Source organism: Cyprinus carpio, chromosome A17 (genome assembly GCF_018340385.1).
Source record: "Cyprinus carpio isolate SPL01 chromosome A17, ASM1834038v1, whole genome shotgun sequence".
Lineage (NCBI taxonomy): Eukaryota > Metazoa > Chordata > Actinopteri > Cypriniformes > Cyprinidae > Cyprinus > Cyprinus carpio.
This window is the reverse complement of record NC_056588.1, coordinates 6,795,124-6,809,142: the sequence shown is the minus strand read 5'-3', so window position 1 is coordinate 6,809,142 and position 14,019 is coordinate 6,795,124. Positions and strand designations below refer to the sequence as shown.

The following is a 14,019-nucleotide window of genomic DNA, read 5'->3' as shown; positions in this document are numbered from 1 at the left end:
GAAACACAACATATTAAAGAGAATTTAGGGTTTGTGAAGGTTAACAAAAGTTATAGAGATGTGTGTTGTTGTTTTTTTATGTTTTAATATGTAGCAATCACAACAGTGATATTTAAGGTCAGTAAGATTTATTTAATTCTTTGGAAAAAATAGTACTTTTATTCAACAAGGATGCACAACTGTTTTCAAAAATGATAATAAGAAATGTGACACTGAACACTGGAGTAATGGCTGCTGAAAATTCATTACATTCTAAAATATATTAAAACAATGTAAATGGCTGCTTTATTTAAATTGTAAAATTCATTTACATTCTAAAAATATATTGTCTTTAAAAAACATTATTCTTACAGTAAAATTATTTATGTACTTACTCAACACCAAATTATCTATTAAACAAGAAGTATTTGGCTTGAAAAGCCATGCGATATATCAAAAAATCAATATTGAGGCAAAAAACACCAAATTATCTATTAAACAAGAAGTATTTGGCTTGAAAAGCCATGCGATATATTAAAATATGATTCTTTTTAGCAATAATATCAACAATTGATTTAGAGCTGCACAAAACCATCATGCTAGTCCAGGATCACCTTTGCAACTTTTTTTTTATTATTATTGCAACTGGAAGACAATACATCACAGAAACTTGATGGTTGGGTTGAAGGAAAAAAATAAAAGAAAACCAAAACAAATAGAATTTGAGTAGCAATGGACAAAGTGGTATATACATTAATCGATAAAATTGTTGTCTTTGGCAATATGATTACAAGTCAAAGGAAATCAGAGTGCAATTATGCCTCTATATTGACATTAGCAGGGTGCACATGCCATCAGACTGAACATTTCATTACAAACCAAATGGACTCCATTACCTTCATCTTAAACAACTCAAACACATAATAGGATGGCAGTTAACAGGAACCTTTCAACAAAAAAAAAAAAAAAAATGAAAAAACAATGGGAAGAAAAAGAAACACTTTGCCTCCTATTAACGTTTTTTTTTTTTTGAATGGCTGTTCTTGATGTTTTTTTAACACGTTTCAGGTTCCTCTGAAAGAACTAAAAAGGAAAAGTTCTGTAGTGAGTGTTGTCTTTGAAGGAAAGGCAGTGTATACAGGACTCATGGCTCTCTCTACTACTGGCTTCCCAGTTTGAAGCATATTGAATGGAAATGTGATATGACAGATCTTTATAAAGACCAGCAGACAAGGTTATAATCAGGGTGATTTTGTGTCAAGAAATGTCTATCTTGGTTAGGGAAAGGCATGCCAACTGGAGACATCACATTAACACTCATGGGTCAGATATAACATTCAACACGCTACAAAACATCGGGTCCAACCATTATCATCATCAGATGAACGGGGAAGGCAGGTGACTTCATGAAACACAGCAATGCAGAGCGATATTAACAAATATGACTGAGAATATCTTATACATGAGTACTTGACAGAAATGCTACAACTTTTTGACATGTTTATGACTGACATATCAAGTATGCATTGTCCGTTTTGCAGTGTATAGAGTCATAACAGGCTTTGGCACTGAATCCTTAAGTTCTTTACTGCACTTTAAAACAATAAAAGTGCAGTTGGTTGAGGTCGTGAAAATATATACACTAGCGTTTGCACTGAGCTCTGGTATCACTTATTTTTATTGTCTATAAGTGCTTATATATATATATGCATGGAGGCGTAAATAACCATCTGACTGCCTGTACCGAGAACAACTGAATCAATACTGATGACTCCTGAACAGTGCTACATGTAAATACAGGGAAAAAAAAACAAACAAATAAAAAACCTGTAGATCCAGAGTCTTGCGGAACAAAATGGAAGACCCTGAATAAATCACAGACACGCACATTGGGATTACATATGGAAGAAAAGCAGGCACGAAGCCGGAAGGGGACCGACACTCACTACGAACTTCTCCTTGATGACATGGACATTGACGTAGTGGGTATTCGTGGGTATTCGGTGCGGCGACTAGCGTAGACCGAGATGGCCCAAGCCACGAGTCCTCGTATTGCAGAGAGAGTTTCCCAACAGTCAGTGTTTGTCCCTGAAGAAGGTAATTGTTAAGATGCCTGCTTCAACACAAAGGCAATGAGGATGACAAATGGAAATCAAATCCGACAAAAACAACGAAAGAGACTAGGCCTATTGGCATAGAAATTAGAGGCGGTGCCTTAGTTCTCTAGGATCTATATTTATATGAAAATAATTCATGCTCCATGCTAAATACATTATTTACCTTACATGAACTTTGATTTTTTTAAAAAACGGTCTTCTTTTTCTTTACAGAACCCATGCAACACGATTTGGAAAATCCTGCTGGCTACATTGCTTAAATTAAGAAAGGAAAATGGTCTAGTGTTACTTTTATACAGTGTTTATCCTGACTGGATGAAATTGCTTATTACATCACGAGGGTTTAAAAAAAAAAAACATAAACAAATGACCAAACACAAAACAACTCCACAGTCATTATTTTCTGCTATTAAAATACAATTGGCAGGTATTGTAGCTTTAGCTCAGAGTTTTAATTTTTATTGTGCCGAAGAAAGAGTTTCACCATCCACTATCGGTTTAGACGGAAAATATCACTCAATTTGATTGCTCAGAAAAAAACGTGGGCAGTTTTGCGAGACTTATTGATAAATGTATCACTTTTTTGATTCCAAAAAGCACTTTGACAAAAGTTTATGGCTTTACTCTCATCCCGGTGAACTATGATTCCTACGAGCCAAACGACAACTACAGACATGAGTGTTTTCCACACCATGCTGCTGGACTCCTTTAACGGCCAGAGCATCAAGGGGTTAGTGACATCACAGAAACTGCTTGAGGATTGTCTTTGGCACTGCCCTGTGCTTCTAAAACATTTTATATTATTATTACAGCAGCAGCGATTACTATAACCCATAATTACCACTAACTTGAGAACTACTCTGGGAACTCAATTTGCTGTCATGTTTAAGGATCAGTTCACCCCAAAATTAAAAATTTGTCATCATTTATTCACTATGTCGTTCCAAAACTATAAGACTTTCGGAACACAAATAAAGATAATTTTAATGAAATCTGAGAGATTTCTCTCCCTTTGAAAGTCTACTCACGCTTCAAAACATTCATAAAGAAAATAAATCTAAATGAATCAAGCGGTTTAATCCAGGTCTTCTGAAGAAACACAATCAAGAGCAAACCTCATTGGTTTTTAAAGGAAGCTCAAGTGTGTTGGCGTGATGCCAGGATGAACCTCATTGGTTCTTGAGCTTCCGTAACCAAATTTGTTCACTCAATGTTTGTATGTGAATAAAAGCCTAAATTAAATCTGTTCATCATATAAAGAAATCATGTCTCTTCAGAAGACTTGGTTCAAATCACTTCATTTACATGGATTTATTTTTTGATTTCTTTATGAACATTAGTTGAATAGATTTTCAATGGAGGGACAGAACTCTTTCAGATTTGAATATCATTTGTGTAAAAGTCCTTTGCATTCCAAACGAAAGTGTTATGGATTTGAAATGAAATGAAGGTGAATAAATGATGACTTTCATTTTGGGGTGAGCTATCCCTTTATCTACTGTATGACAATGGGGCAGGGCATATTTTACTATCGCTCTTTTTCGATCAGTCGAATGAAATGCTTTGCTGAATATTTTAAAAAGGGAAGGCTATGGCTTCAATCTCCGTAGATTACAAACAGAAATCACAATAAAACAAACTAAAAGTTAACTAAAACAAAGAACCCTCAGTAAAATGTTACCTATAAAGATAGGAAAACAAAGTGATTGTTGATATTGCCACAAATCAGTAGAATTCACCTGATGTCCTGGAAAAAAAATAGTAAATTCTATTCAAAGTGATGTTTTTTTCTCTCTTATTTTTAAAACAGTCAGTTTATTATTTTTGCTCTTTCTGCCCCTTTGCCGTCCGGTTGGTGATATTGTTCAAACAGGCCCTGACTCCCGCCAAATGAAGCAGGGATCCGGCCGCCTCCTTCATCTCCTCGTCATCACTTTCTGGAGGCTTCTCCGTGCGCCTCTTTTTTAGAGGAAGAGTGTCACTGGCCACTCTCTGTTTGACTTTTGTCAAATGTTGCCGTTTCTTGTGCTGGGCCAGAGCGAGGGCGTCCACGGACCACTCCTTCGGCTCCTTCTTGATTTTGCTCTTGTCGTCCTCCTCAACATCAGCCTCATCCACCTCGCTTCCGTCGCAGTGGGCCTCTTCACCGACATCCGAGCTGGAAGATTTGGCAAAACTGTAGGTGTGGTCCTCCTTGGGGTCACTGCTGACCAGTGGAGAGTTACGGGTTGGCTCGCCATCACTGGTTAATCTGTATCCGAGTACTGACCTATTAACACAGACGAGAGATGCATTAGTGCAAGTGCACACATGCTGTTCCTGTTGTACTGTGTTAGTGCTGAGTAAAACAAATGAACTACATGCGTTTACTGTGTAATTATTTTGTGGAGCTGCTTGTAATTATGCTACTATAGTAATTAATTATAATGTGTGTAACATGGACACTCTAGACTGATGTTTTGAAGTTTTTTGCACAGATGGCAACAACCTCTGGAACACATGAATAAATTCATCCCATTTGTTATTATATAAAGTGAGTAAAATCAAAAGAAAGAAAAAAGAAAGAAAGGAATTAAACATATACACTACCATTCAAAAGTCTGGGTTGTAAGATTTTTAATGTTTTTGGAAAAAGTCTCTTATGCTCCGCAATGATTCATTTATTTAACCAAAAATACAGTAAAAACAGTAACATTGTGAAATATTATTACAAATTTAAAATAATTGCTTTCTATTTGACTATATTTTAATTTGTAGTTTATTTCTGTGATGGTAAAGCTGAATTTTCAGCATCATTACTCCAGTCTTCACATGATCCTTCAGAAATCAGTTTAATAAGCAGGGGTGCACATAAGTGGTCCGCAGGTCCGCATGCGCGACCAAAATAAGAAATGCGCTGTGTCAATAAGTTCAGAGTGCGTTTGCATACCGACATGGCTGACAGCTGTTAATGCACAATTACCATTTTAGATCGACAAACTGTACTCTGTATAAGAACTCTATTCAAACTGAAAGCATAAATCTTTATGATCTTTATCTAAATGACTAAATGTAAATCTAGGCTACCCACTAACATTTTCAAAGCACAATGCAAAACTGTGACATTTCATTCACTGATGCTCTACAATCAGCAGTGCTAAACCCGGAAGCGCATAGACTTACTTGCCAGCAATCCGCCAAAATAAAACCTTGCTGATTTTAAATATGAAAATTAAAAATTAAAATAATTAAAATTAAAAATAATAATTAAGGTTCAAATTAAAATAATAATAATTATAATAATAATAATAATAATAGCTTTTTTATTTTTAAGTTTACTATAAAATAATTGTATTTTTAAATACATTTTTTTAAATAAAATCGTATTATCACACTTTATTATTTAGTTTATTATTTTATATAAAAAAATTAAATAAAGTGCAATGATATTATCACTATTATCAATTTATTTTTGATAGCTATATTTGATGGGTCACACCATGTGCCGCCGTGTGAGGACCAAACCATATCTCACGTCACGCCGATACTCGGTTTCTGTTCAGATCAAATCACAACAACAGGAAACAGATCCGGCATGACGCAGCTGACACAGAAAATCACACATCAACCCTAAAATCCCAAAAAAAACACCAGGGTGATGCGGAGGAGACAAATTGTTGAATAAATTCTTTATTTTTTTTTCTTTCGCACACAAAAATTATTCTCGTACCTTTGTATATTTGCGGATGAACCACTGATGTCACATGGATTATTTTAACGATCTCCTCGCTATGTTTCTGGACATTTCAGTTGCATTGCTGTATATGCAGGGTAAGAAAGCTCTCAGATTCCATAAAAAATATCTTAATTTGTGTTCTGAAGATGAACAAAGGTCTTACATGTTTGAAACAACATGAGGGTGAGTTGTTGAGGGTGAACTAACACTTTAAATTCTTTTCTGAAACCATGATATGTAGAAAGTTGAAAAGAACAGCATTTATTTGAAATATTTTGTAGCATATGTATGAATTTGTATATTATATATTATATTTGCATTCAATATAAAGGTAGGCTTAACTTTCTCTGTGCAACATATATATAGTTTTGATTGTGGGGTGAAATGTTGGAACTACAAACGTTAACATGTCTCGCACCTTTTTTTTTCTTGTGCTAATAAACACTGCAGCCTTCAAGTGCCTCATCGTTAAATGTTAAAAACAATTAAACATTTGTCTCTGAAACACACTTGAGCTTTGAAGCACCTCTCCAGCTGGCCAACATCATCACTGAAAAGCATATTAATTGGTGGATTACAAAACTCTCCACTTTTGGGTAAAATAATATGATGCAAATTGGCAAATAAAGATAGTTTAGCTCTGTTTAAGCCTCTTACCCTCAGAAACAGTAATGAAGTGTCTTTTAAGTGATGCTTGTTTTGTGCTTCTGGTCAGTTTATACAGCAGCAGCTCTGAGCGACAAAGAACATCCAGTCGTGCTTTGCAGATTCGCATTTGTGCATTTATGACTCATAATTTATAGCCACAGCACAGCAGGCTAAAGAAACTGCTTCAATAATTAATTCCTAAATGCAGTGTCACTCATTTTAAAGAGGCAACGAGGCTGTTTTACTCCTTTGGACTGTATGCAGCCTGTCACTGCACGATATGTGCATCATACAGCAACTCCCAGCCTGAGCAGACTCTGTGTGTGAGCATATGGACAAAGAACTGTTCTTGAATGCTCATATCATAATAGAGGCAATCTGAGATATTTATCAGGTATAGGCATTTGTTTCATTCTAATAAAATAATAAATCTTACTGGGGGAAAAAAACATACCTAGGTCATTTTTCACCACAAATTCAGAAGGTATTTAAGAGCCATTACTACATTCTCTTCAAGACAATTAAGTTTTTTTTTTTTTTTTTTTTTTTGTAATAAAAAATATTGTGTGTGTGTTAATATATATATATCTATATATATATATATATATATATTAGTATATATATATATATATATAAGATAGTATATATATATATAGTAAGATTGTATTGTATGTTATAATATATATAATGCTATTTTAGAATGTATATTATAATAAATATTGGTAAGTAATTGGATTGCCATAATGAGGATGAGGATGTATATGATATATGTATATATATATATATATATATACTATATATATGAACAGAATGTAATAAATATTGTAGTTGGTCATTAGGAAAGGAATGTAGAAAAAAAAAAATGAAAATATGAATTGTTCTTCAACTCCTAAATATTTTATTTATGCAATTCTCATTACATACAAAAAAATGAGATTTAAGATAGATAAAAAGAGAAACTTAAATATTATTGACCATTGTTTTATTCTCTTTCATTTATGCTAATTTAAATAAAAAGATGATTCTAAAGTATTTTTCACAGCTTTCAAAACTGTTCTATGTTGTTTTTGTCTACTGATTTTTTTTTTTTTTTTTCATTCAGGAAAGACAGTTTTGGCAAGTCAAGTTCAACAATTTCGTACAGTCCACTGAAAACGATGTCTCATTTTCATTCCCTCAAAAAAATAAATTACAAAAATAACCACTGATCCACTGAAAACGATGTCTCATTTTCATTCCTGTCAAAAATTAAATTAGGCCTATAAATGTTGACACATATTGCAAATTAACACAAAATGAAAACGCACACCCCTCTGTTTTTATTTGGTGATTTTTTCGATTTTGCACTTTTTCGAGCACTACATTCTAATTCCATCCTTTTAGTGTACAACACAGCTTATATTTAGATGCAGCAGAGCTTGTAATGCTTGATTTTGTGACCAGGCCAGACCCTGAGCCCAATTACCTTCAGTTGACGGGACATTTCATGTAGATTTTGAAGTGCACTGGCACTAGCATGCAGTACCTGAGGGGCGGCCTGTTTCTGAGGCCCAACTTATGAATGTTTCACAGCAAGACAGTCAGTCTGTGTGTTTGGTCATGCCATTAAAAAAAACTTAGCGTTTGTGATCAATTATTCATGTCACATCAAGCTTGCCAGTCTGGGGCCTTAGCCCGGATAAGACTTTGCGCTGATGTCTGCAATGACCTGCTCTGATCTAATGAAATGTGAGGAATAGAGCAGCCAGACTTCAGAGAGTCAAAGGGAGAGATCAGATATGGGCCAAAGCACTGCAGGTTAAGCATGATTCTGATATGCTGATAAACCTGTCAATCATGTAATGAGTCAGGAAATGGGCTCAAAGTGACCTGAGGGACAGGACCGACCTGACAGCGGCTGTCCTGCTGACAATGGGGTTGATGGGAAGGGGTCGGATTCCTGGAAAGAGGCCCTGGCTCATCATTCGAGCTCCGTTCTGGATCACTCCCTGAGGGACTGGAAAGAGAACACAGATAATGTACATTAATGCAAATGCTACCTGAAAGCATATAGGAGCCAAAATACAAAATGTAAACAATCCTGCTATGTATAATAGCAGAAAATCCATTCAAAAGCACCACACCATGTTAAACAATTAGAAATCAGTTTAAAATGTTTGGATGAAATTTCCCTATAGTTTCAAACTGGCTCAAACAGGCAAGGGCTGTCTTAAATGGCCAGTGGCTTTTGCAACTTTGACCCCTAAATGGTGCATAAAAGCAAGCAAACAGTGGTTGGTTCATTTGCATGTCAGACAGTGGGTCTCTTCCTGTCTAAATGGGCTAAATAAACTGCTACCTTAATTTTCTAAGAGTCAAAATATTGTCAAGTTTTCCATATTCAACCAAGAAACATAATCACAAACCCAATGGATGATTATAGCTTTTCTGGTATATTGATAATAATGAAAGTAACCCAGAAAAAAAAAAAAAAAAAAAAAAACAAGAATTGTGCTATTTTTATTTATGTATTATTATATGTATTTTTTTTTTTTTGCCAGGTCTCGAAAATCGGTGCGCTGTTATTTGATTGCTTCAATTTTACAAAAATAAATATATATATATATATATAATATATAATAATAATAAAACAGTTAGCAATTTTATATATATATATATATATATATATATATATTTTTACAAATACATATATTTATTAACAAATATATATTTTATTATTTATTATATAGACCTTTTTGATGGAGATCACACTCAGCATCCAATAAAATATTTTTGCATCCAAGAGCAGCATTCTCCGTTAATGAGGGTTAACCAGGGTTAACCACAATTTTGGCGCAGCAGTTAAACAGACCTAAGGCTGCTGCCCTTCTCTCAGTCCAAGTATGAGGCAACATATAGTTCCATCTGGAAAACGAACCTGGACTCGTAGCAGATGGCGAACACAAAAAAAGGACAAAATAACCATCCATTCAGAATCAAGCACACTGATTTGGCCATTAGGCAGGAGCATTGTTGCCTAGGCAACCGGTCCCCCTATGTATGCCATAGTTGCAGAACTCAACTAGGTGACAGTGAGTTCCGGCTGCGGAGCCGAAAGGAACATCTGGGCTGGCTGGGTGCCCTCTTCACCCGCCTCTCCACCCTGAGGGAACACGCTGCCATAACAAGGTGAAGCAATGCCCTGTGACAGAGGCCGTCCCAGCTAACTGAGTGCACAATGAGAACTGACAGAGATGTGCGGTTCTCCACCAATTAGCATAGATGGGCTAGCAAACTGAATGGCTAATGATCTCGCCCCATTGTAGGTGGTTCATGTCGAGCCATCCATCAAGGCATCAGAAACAACAGCAGGACACAAAAGCAAATCGTATTCACCGTGCAGCCACATCAGGAAGGAAGCCAGTGAGGCTTTTGTGCCTGGGGATGTTCCCTCTTTTATGTGGATGAGAGCTGTTAAACAAAGGCGAAAAAGTGTTAGCTGGCTCAATAGAAAAGAAATCCAACGATGGCAATGAATGGCTTCACGTTAGCACCATTGACCGAGATTTTCTATGTGGCATTATGTGCGGATAATGCTGCATTTAACAGCAGGTAATAAATAAAGTACCACGGATGGTGACTTCCAGGAAGCTCGGCACATATGCAACAAGATGCTCACTGCGAGCTGTGCAAACACCAGCAGTGATTCAGTGGTGTTTCTGTCATGCCGATGCCCATGGGAAGGTGTCCTGGCGCTCTCACAGGGGCACTGCAGAGGCAGTCAGTGCACAAATGCTTTCAGACTGTTCGTTCGCTCTCTCTCTCTCTCGGCCTTCCCCTCAAGCGCATTAATGTCAGTGGCAGCGACCCAACTGCACAATTCTGTATTGAAAAGTCAGTTTCTCTCTAATTCTCTCTTTAACAACTGTATTCTAACAGGGGACAGCTGAGTTGGGTATCAACATAATGTTTGTTCCCACTGAAAATTTCTTGTCGTGTACATCCATTTTTATGCCTTGTGAACTTAAAACGTTGATGTATTCTACATTGTTACTCCAAATCAGTGTTATTATAGTTAACTAAAACCATAAGAAAATTTTGATACTTGAAATAATGAAATAAAATATAAAAAAAAAACATATTTTATTTCAGCTAGTCACCAATGATCTAAAATGACCACAGAAATAAATTTAATAAAAACTGTATAGACATATTAAATAATAATAATAATAATTACCAAAACACTCAACAAAATTACTACAATTTTAACTAAAATTAAAACACAAAATCCAAAAATAAAAACTAATCAAAATATTAAGAAAAACTATCATAACATTTCAATGCTACTAAAAAACGCTGTTGCAAATTTAGCTGATTATTAATCAAATACATAAAAAAGAGAGAATTATTACAAACCAGTCAAGTTTTGCATTAAATAGCAAAAACATAAATTACATCTGCATAATGTCGCCTTCAGCCATTTTCTTTTTGTAAAGACAATTCTTTTTGCTAAGATTTTTTTGTTGTTCAAAATCAAAAGTAAAAAAAGAAAGAATATTCAAAATATTAATACAAAATAATCAATCAATAAAGAAATGCTGAAACTTGTGTGTGTGTTCATGTTTGGCTGGCAATAGTTCTTGTTCTGAAACATGCTTGCAATCAAAAGTACTCAACAGTCTTTAGCACCAGCCTTTGTCATTTTTACCCACAAGGGGGAGTCATTCACAACAAAGCAGATGTCTAACAGAACACTTAGTCCACTCTTTCCATGTACTTCCATATTACCTTATCAAAGTACATGAAAAAAAACAACACCATAAAAAAAAATATACACTTAAAATTCATCCTACACAATAATGCAGCCTTAAAGCCCATGATCACTGAATGTGAGTAAATGAAGCCTGAATTTTCATTTTTGCGTGAACTATCCCTTTAATACATGATTTACAACTCCTTCACATGAAATTTCACAGCAGTCAATCTGTAGATGAGCCGTCTTGACAGGACTCATCCTTGGGCAAACTACACACTCAGTAAGAAGTACCTAAAAACGCTGCTTATACAAAGAGTTTCAGGGCGAGAGTGCTTTTGGCCATTGTTTTCTCACAATACAGCTGGGGGCTGCGTGATTTGTACATTCGGGCCTATGACACGCACCACTGCTTCTGTAGAGCGAGCGCTTCTTTTCTCACAAAAGCCAAACAGCAGGGACTCCACATCCTCTCAAGAATCAGCCTCCGCACATGGGCTCTATGGCCACTGGGCTTCCTTCTGTGTAAACACCAGTGGAGGAGGAGGTGTACTGAAGGAGCTTTTGTATTCAACTGGCACACTTTTGTATGAGCAGGTTCAAGTAAGCAAGGTCAGAGGCCATATAGAATGACCGACTAAAAGCTTGACTTGCTATAAAAACATTTTACAGCTTTATGGCTAATGTACCATCAACACAATAAAAACCAATACAAAAAGAACAGTGTTTATATGTGTCTTAGTATTTATCCAGCATGATAATCTGAGATGATTTTCAATAAAAATGAATGTCAGTAGTCTTAAATACAAGCTGTGATGTCGTCATCTCAGATACATTACCATTAATATGTCACTTAAAAAATAAAATTTTGTCATCATTTACCATGCAAACAAATATATCTTTCTTTCTTCTGTAGAACACAATAGGAAATATTTTGAAGAATGATCACTCTGTTTTTATTTACATAATAAAAGCAAGCAAGCATGAATAAATAATTTGAATTTATTATTTTTTTTTATTATTATTAATTAATTAAAAACCACACACACACTAGAAGTTCAATAAAAGTGATATGATTTATGATTTCAGCCTTTGAACTATAAAAGTAAATTTTTTCGGAACAATTTGAGGTAATTTAATATTTTTTTTTTAATTAATAAAAGTCTGATTTATTATTATTAATATGTTTATTGACTCAAAATTGAAATTTGAGTAAATTCTGAAGTAATTCCTTTAAATTTAATTCAATGAGTAAAAAAGGAATCCAGATTAACACTAGCAAGACTTAATGGTGACTACAGCTTTGTAGAAATGCGCCAGAGAAACAAGCATTTACATGCCTGCTCATTTAATCTAATACTGCATCCGCTGGAATCACTCCTCTGGGGTATAATGAGAGAGACACAGTGAGAAAAGAGATAAAGACAGATAAGCACATAGACAGACACTGAAAGGAAGAGTAAAGGCGATGAGAAATGCAGATGACAAATTCCCTGTACTGTAAACTTGGCACCTGCTGTTGTGTAATAAAGCCCATGCATTTAGCTTAATTCTTTTCCCAGATGAACTATAGGAAGTATATTGGATTTGAGGGGATCGGTTTTCAGCTCAAATATTTGCAACGTGATAAATGTCGGCATTAGCCAGAATTAAAAGGAAGGAGAAGTCAAGTGATACACTGCTATCTTGAGGCACTGAGGCAGGAATAACAGCAAAGTGATGCCGGCATCTTAAACAATTCTCCTACACGCTACAGAGAGCACTCGGCTGTGGTGATGGATTTGTGGATTGCTATGAGAAGTCCTTCTGCCTTTCACGGCCAAATAAAAGCCCAAATACACACTCCCAAGATGGCTAGCGCATACATCTCACATACAAAGCCTTGAGAGATAGAAACAGAGTTCAACAGCAGATGCCTTTTTGTTCATAGAGCCACAGTGACTGCCACGCCACAGAACCGAATCCAAACAAAACGCCGTTTAAGGATTTCATTTCAAGAGGAGTTGCTGTCAGTACACTGGCAGAGATCGAAGGGCCCTTTGTAGGTCACATGGTGACAAGGGACCTCCTTAGGGACTAATCTTCCGCTCGCTGCTTCACAACTATTTACCAGGCTGCCATGGAAACCGAGACTGATATCCGAGTGTTCGCATTTCGCTCAGATCCTGCCTTTCGCCCCTGTGACCAGGAGCAAGGTCAGGCCAAAAAGATAAACAGCAAACGGGGTCTCAAAGTTAAGCAACGCTCCTACTGACTGAAAGCAGATGCGAGTAAACGAATGCTCTTTTTAAGTCAGTGTAAAACAGAGGCAGACAGGATGCCAGTGCATGTTTCGAATGCTCGGCGTGTGAGTTCTCCTTTGATTCGCCAGACAAATGAACATGTTGAAGGGCTTGAAGAATATTTATTATTCACAGGGTGGAGACCCAGCATTCATTTAAGTACTAGGTTCTGATGAGATTTTAGCACACGTTGTCGGGCGTGCAAACTTAACGATGCCTCGCACCGCGTCAGGGCCCCGGGGTTAAGCATTTTTAAGTGGCACGTCTTCAAACACAACCAGCGTTTTTACAAATAAACCTGTAGTTGAGGTCAAGCTGAGGTATGCAAGTTGGAAAACAAAATAAATCAAGTCATATCACTATGCTGGGTCTGGCCACGCTCTTAAAGGGATAGTCCACCCAAAAATGTAAATTCTGTCATCATTTACTCCCACATGCTGTTCCAAACCTTTACAAATGTGTTTCTTCTGTTAAACACTAAATGAGATATTCTGAAGTATGTTGGTACAAACAGTTTCCATACAATGGAGGTCAATGGGAACCATT

The 14,019-nt window shown here is 36.0% G+C and overlaps 1 protein-coding gene across 4 annotated transcripts in view; it reads right to left on the bottom strand.

Annotated features, from left to right (window-relative positions):
* Positions 1-589: 589 nt before the first annotated feature.
* LOC109108079 (forkhead box protein N3-like) overlaps positions 590-14,019 on the bottom strand; it is an 80,974-nt gene continuing 67,544 nt past the window's right edge. For all 4 annotated transcript variants that reach the window (XM_019121249.2, XM_042773778.1, XM_042773780.1 and 1 more), the window contains exons 5-6: positions 8,347-8,455; positions 590-4,365 (exon numbers count right to left, since the gene is read on the bottom strand). In XM_019121249.2, the coding sequence (XP_018976794.2) occupies positions 3,915-4,365; positions 8,347-8,455 (560 nt within the window). In that variant the 3' untranslated portion in view covers positions 590-3,914. The remainder of the gene's footprint in view (positions 4,366-8,346; positions 8,456-14,019) is intronic.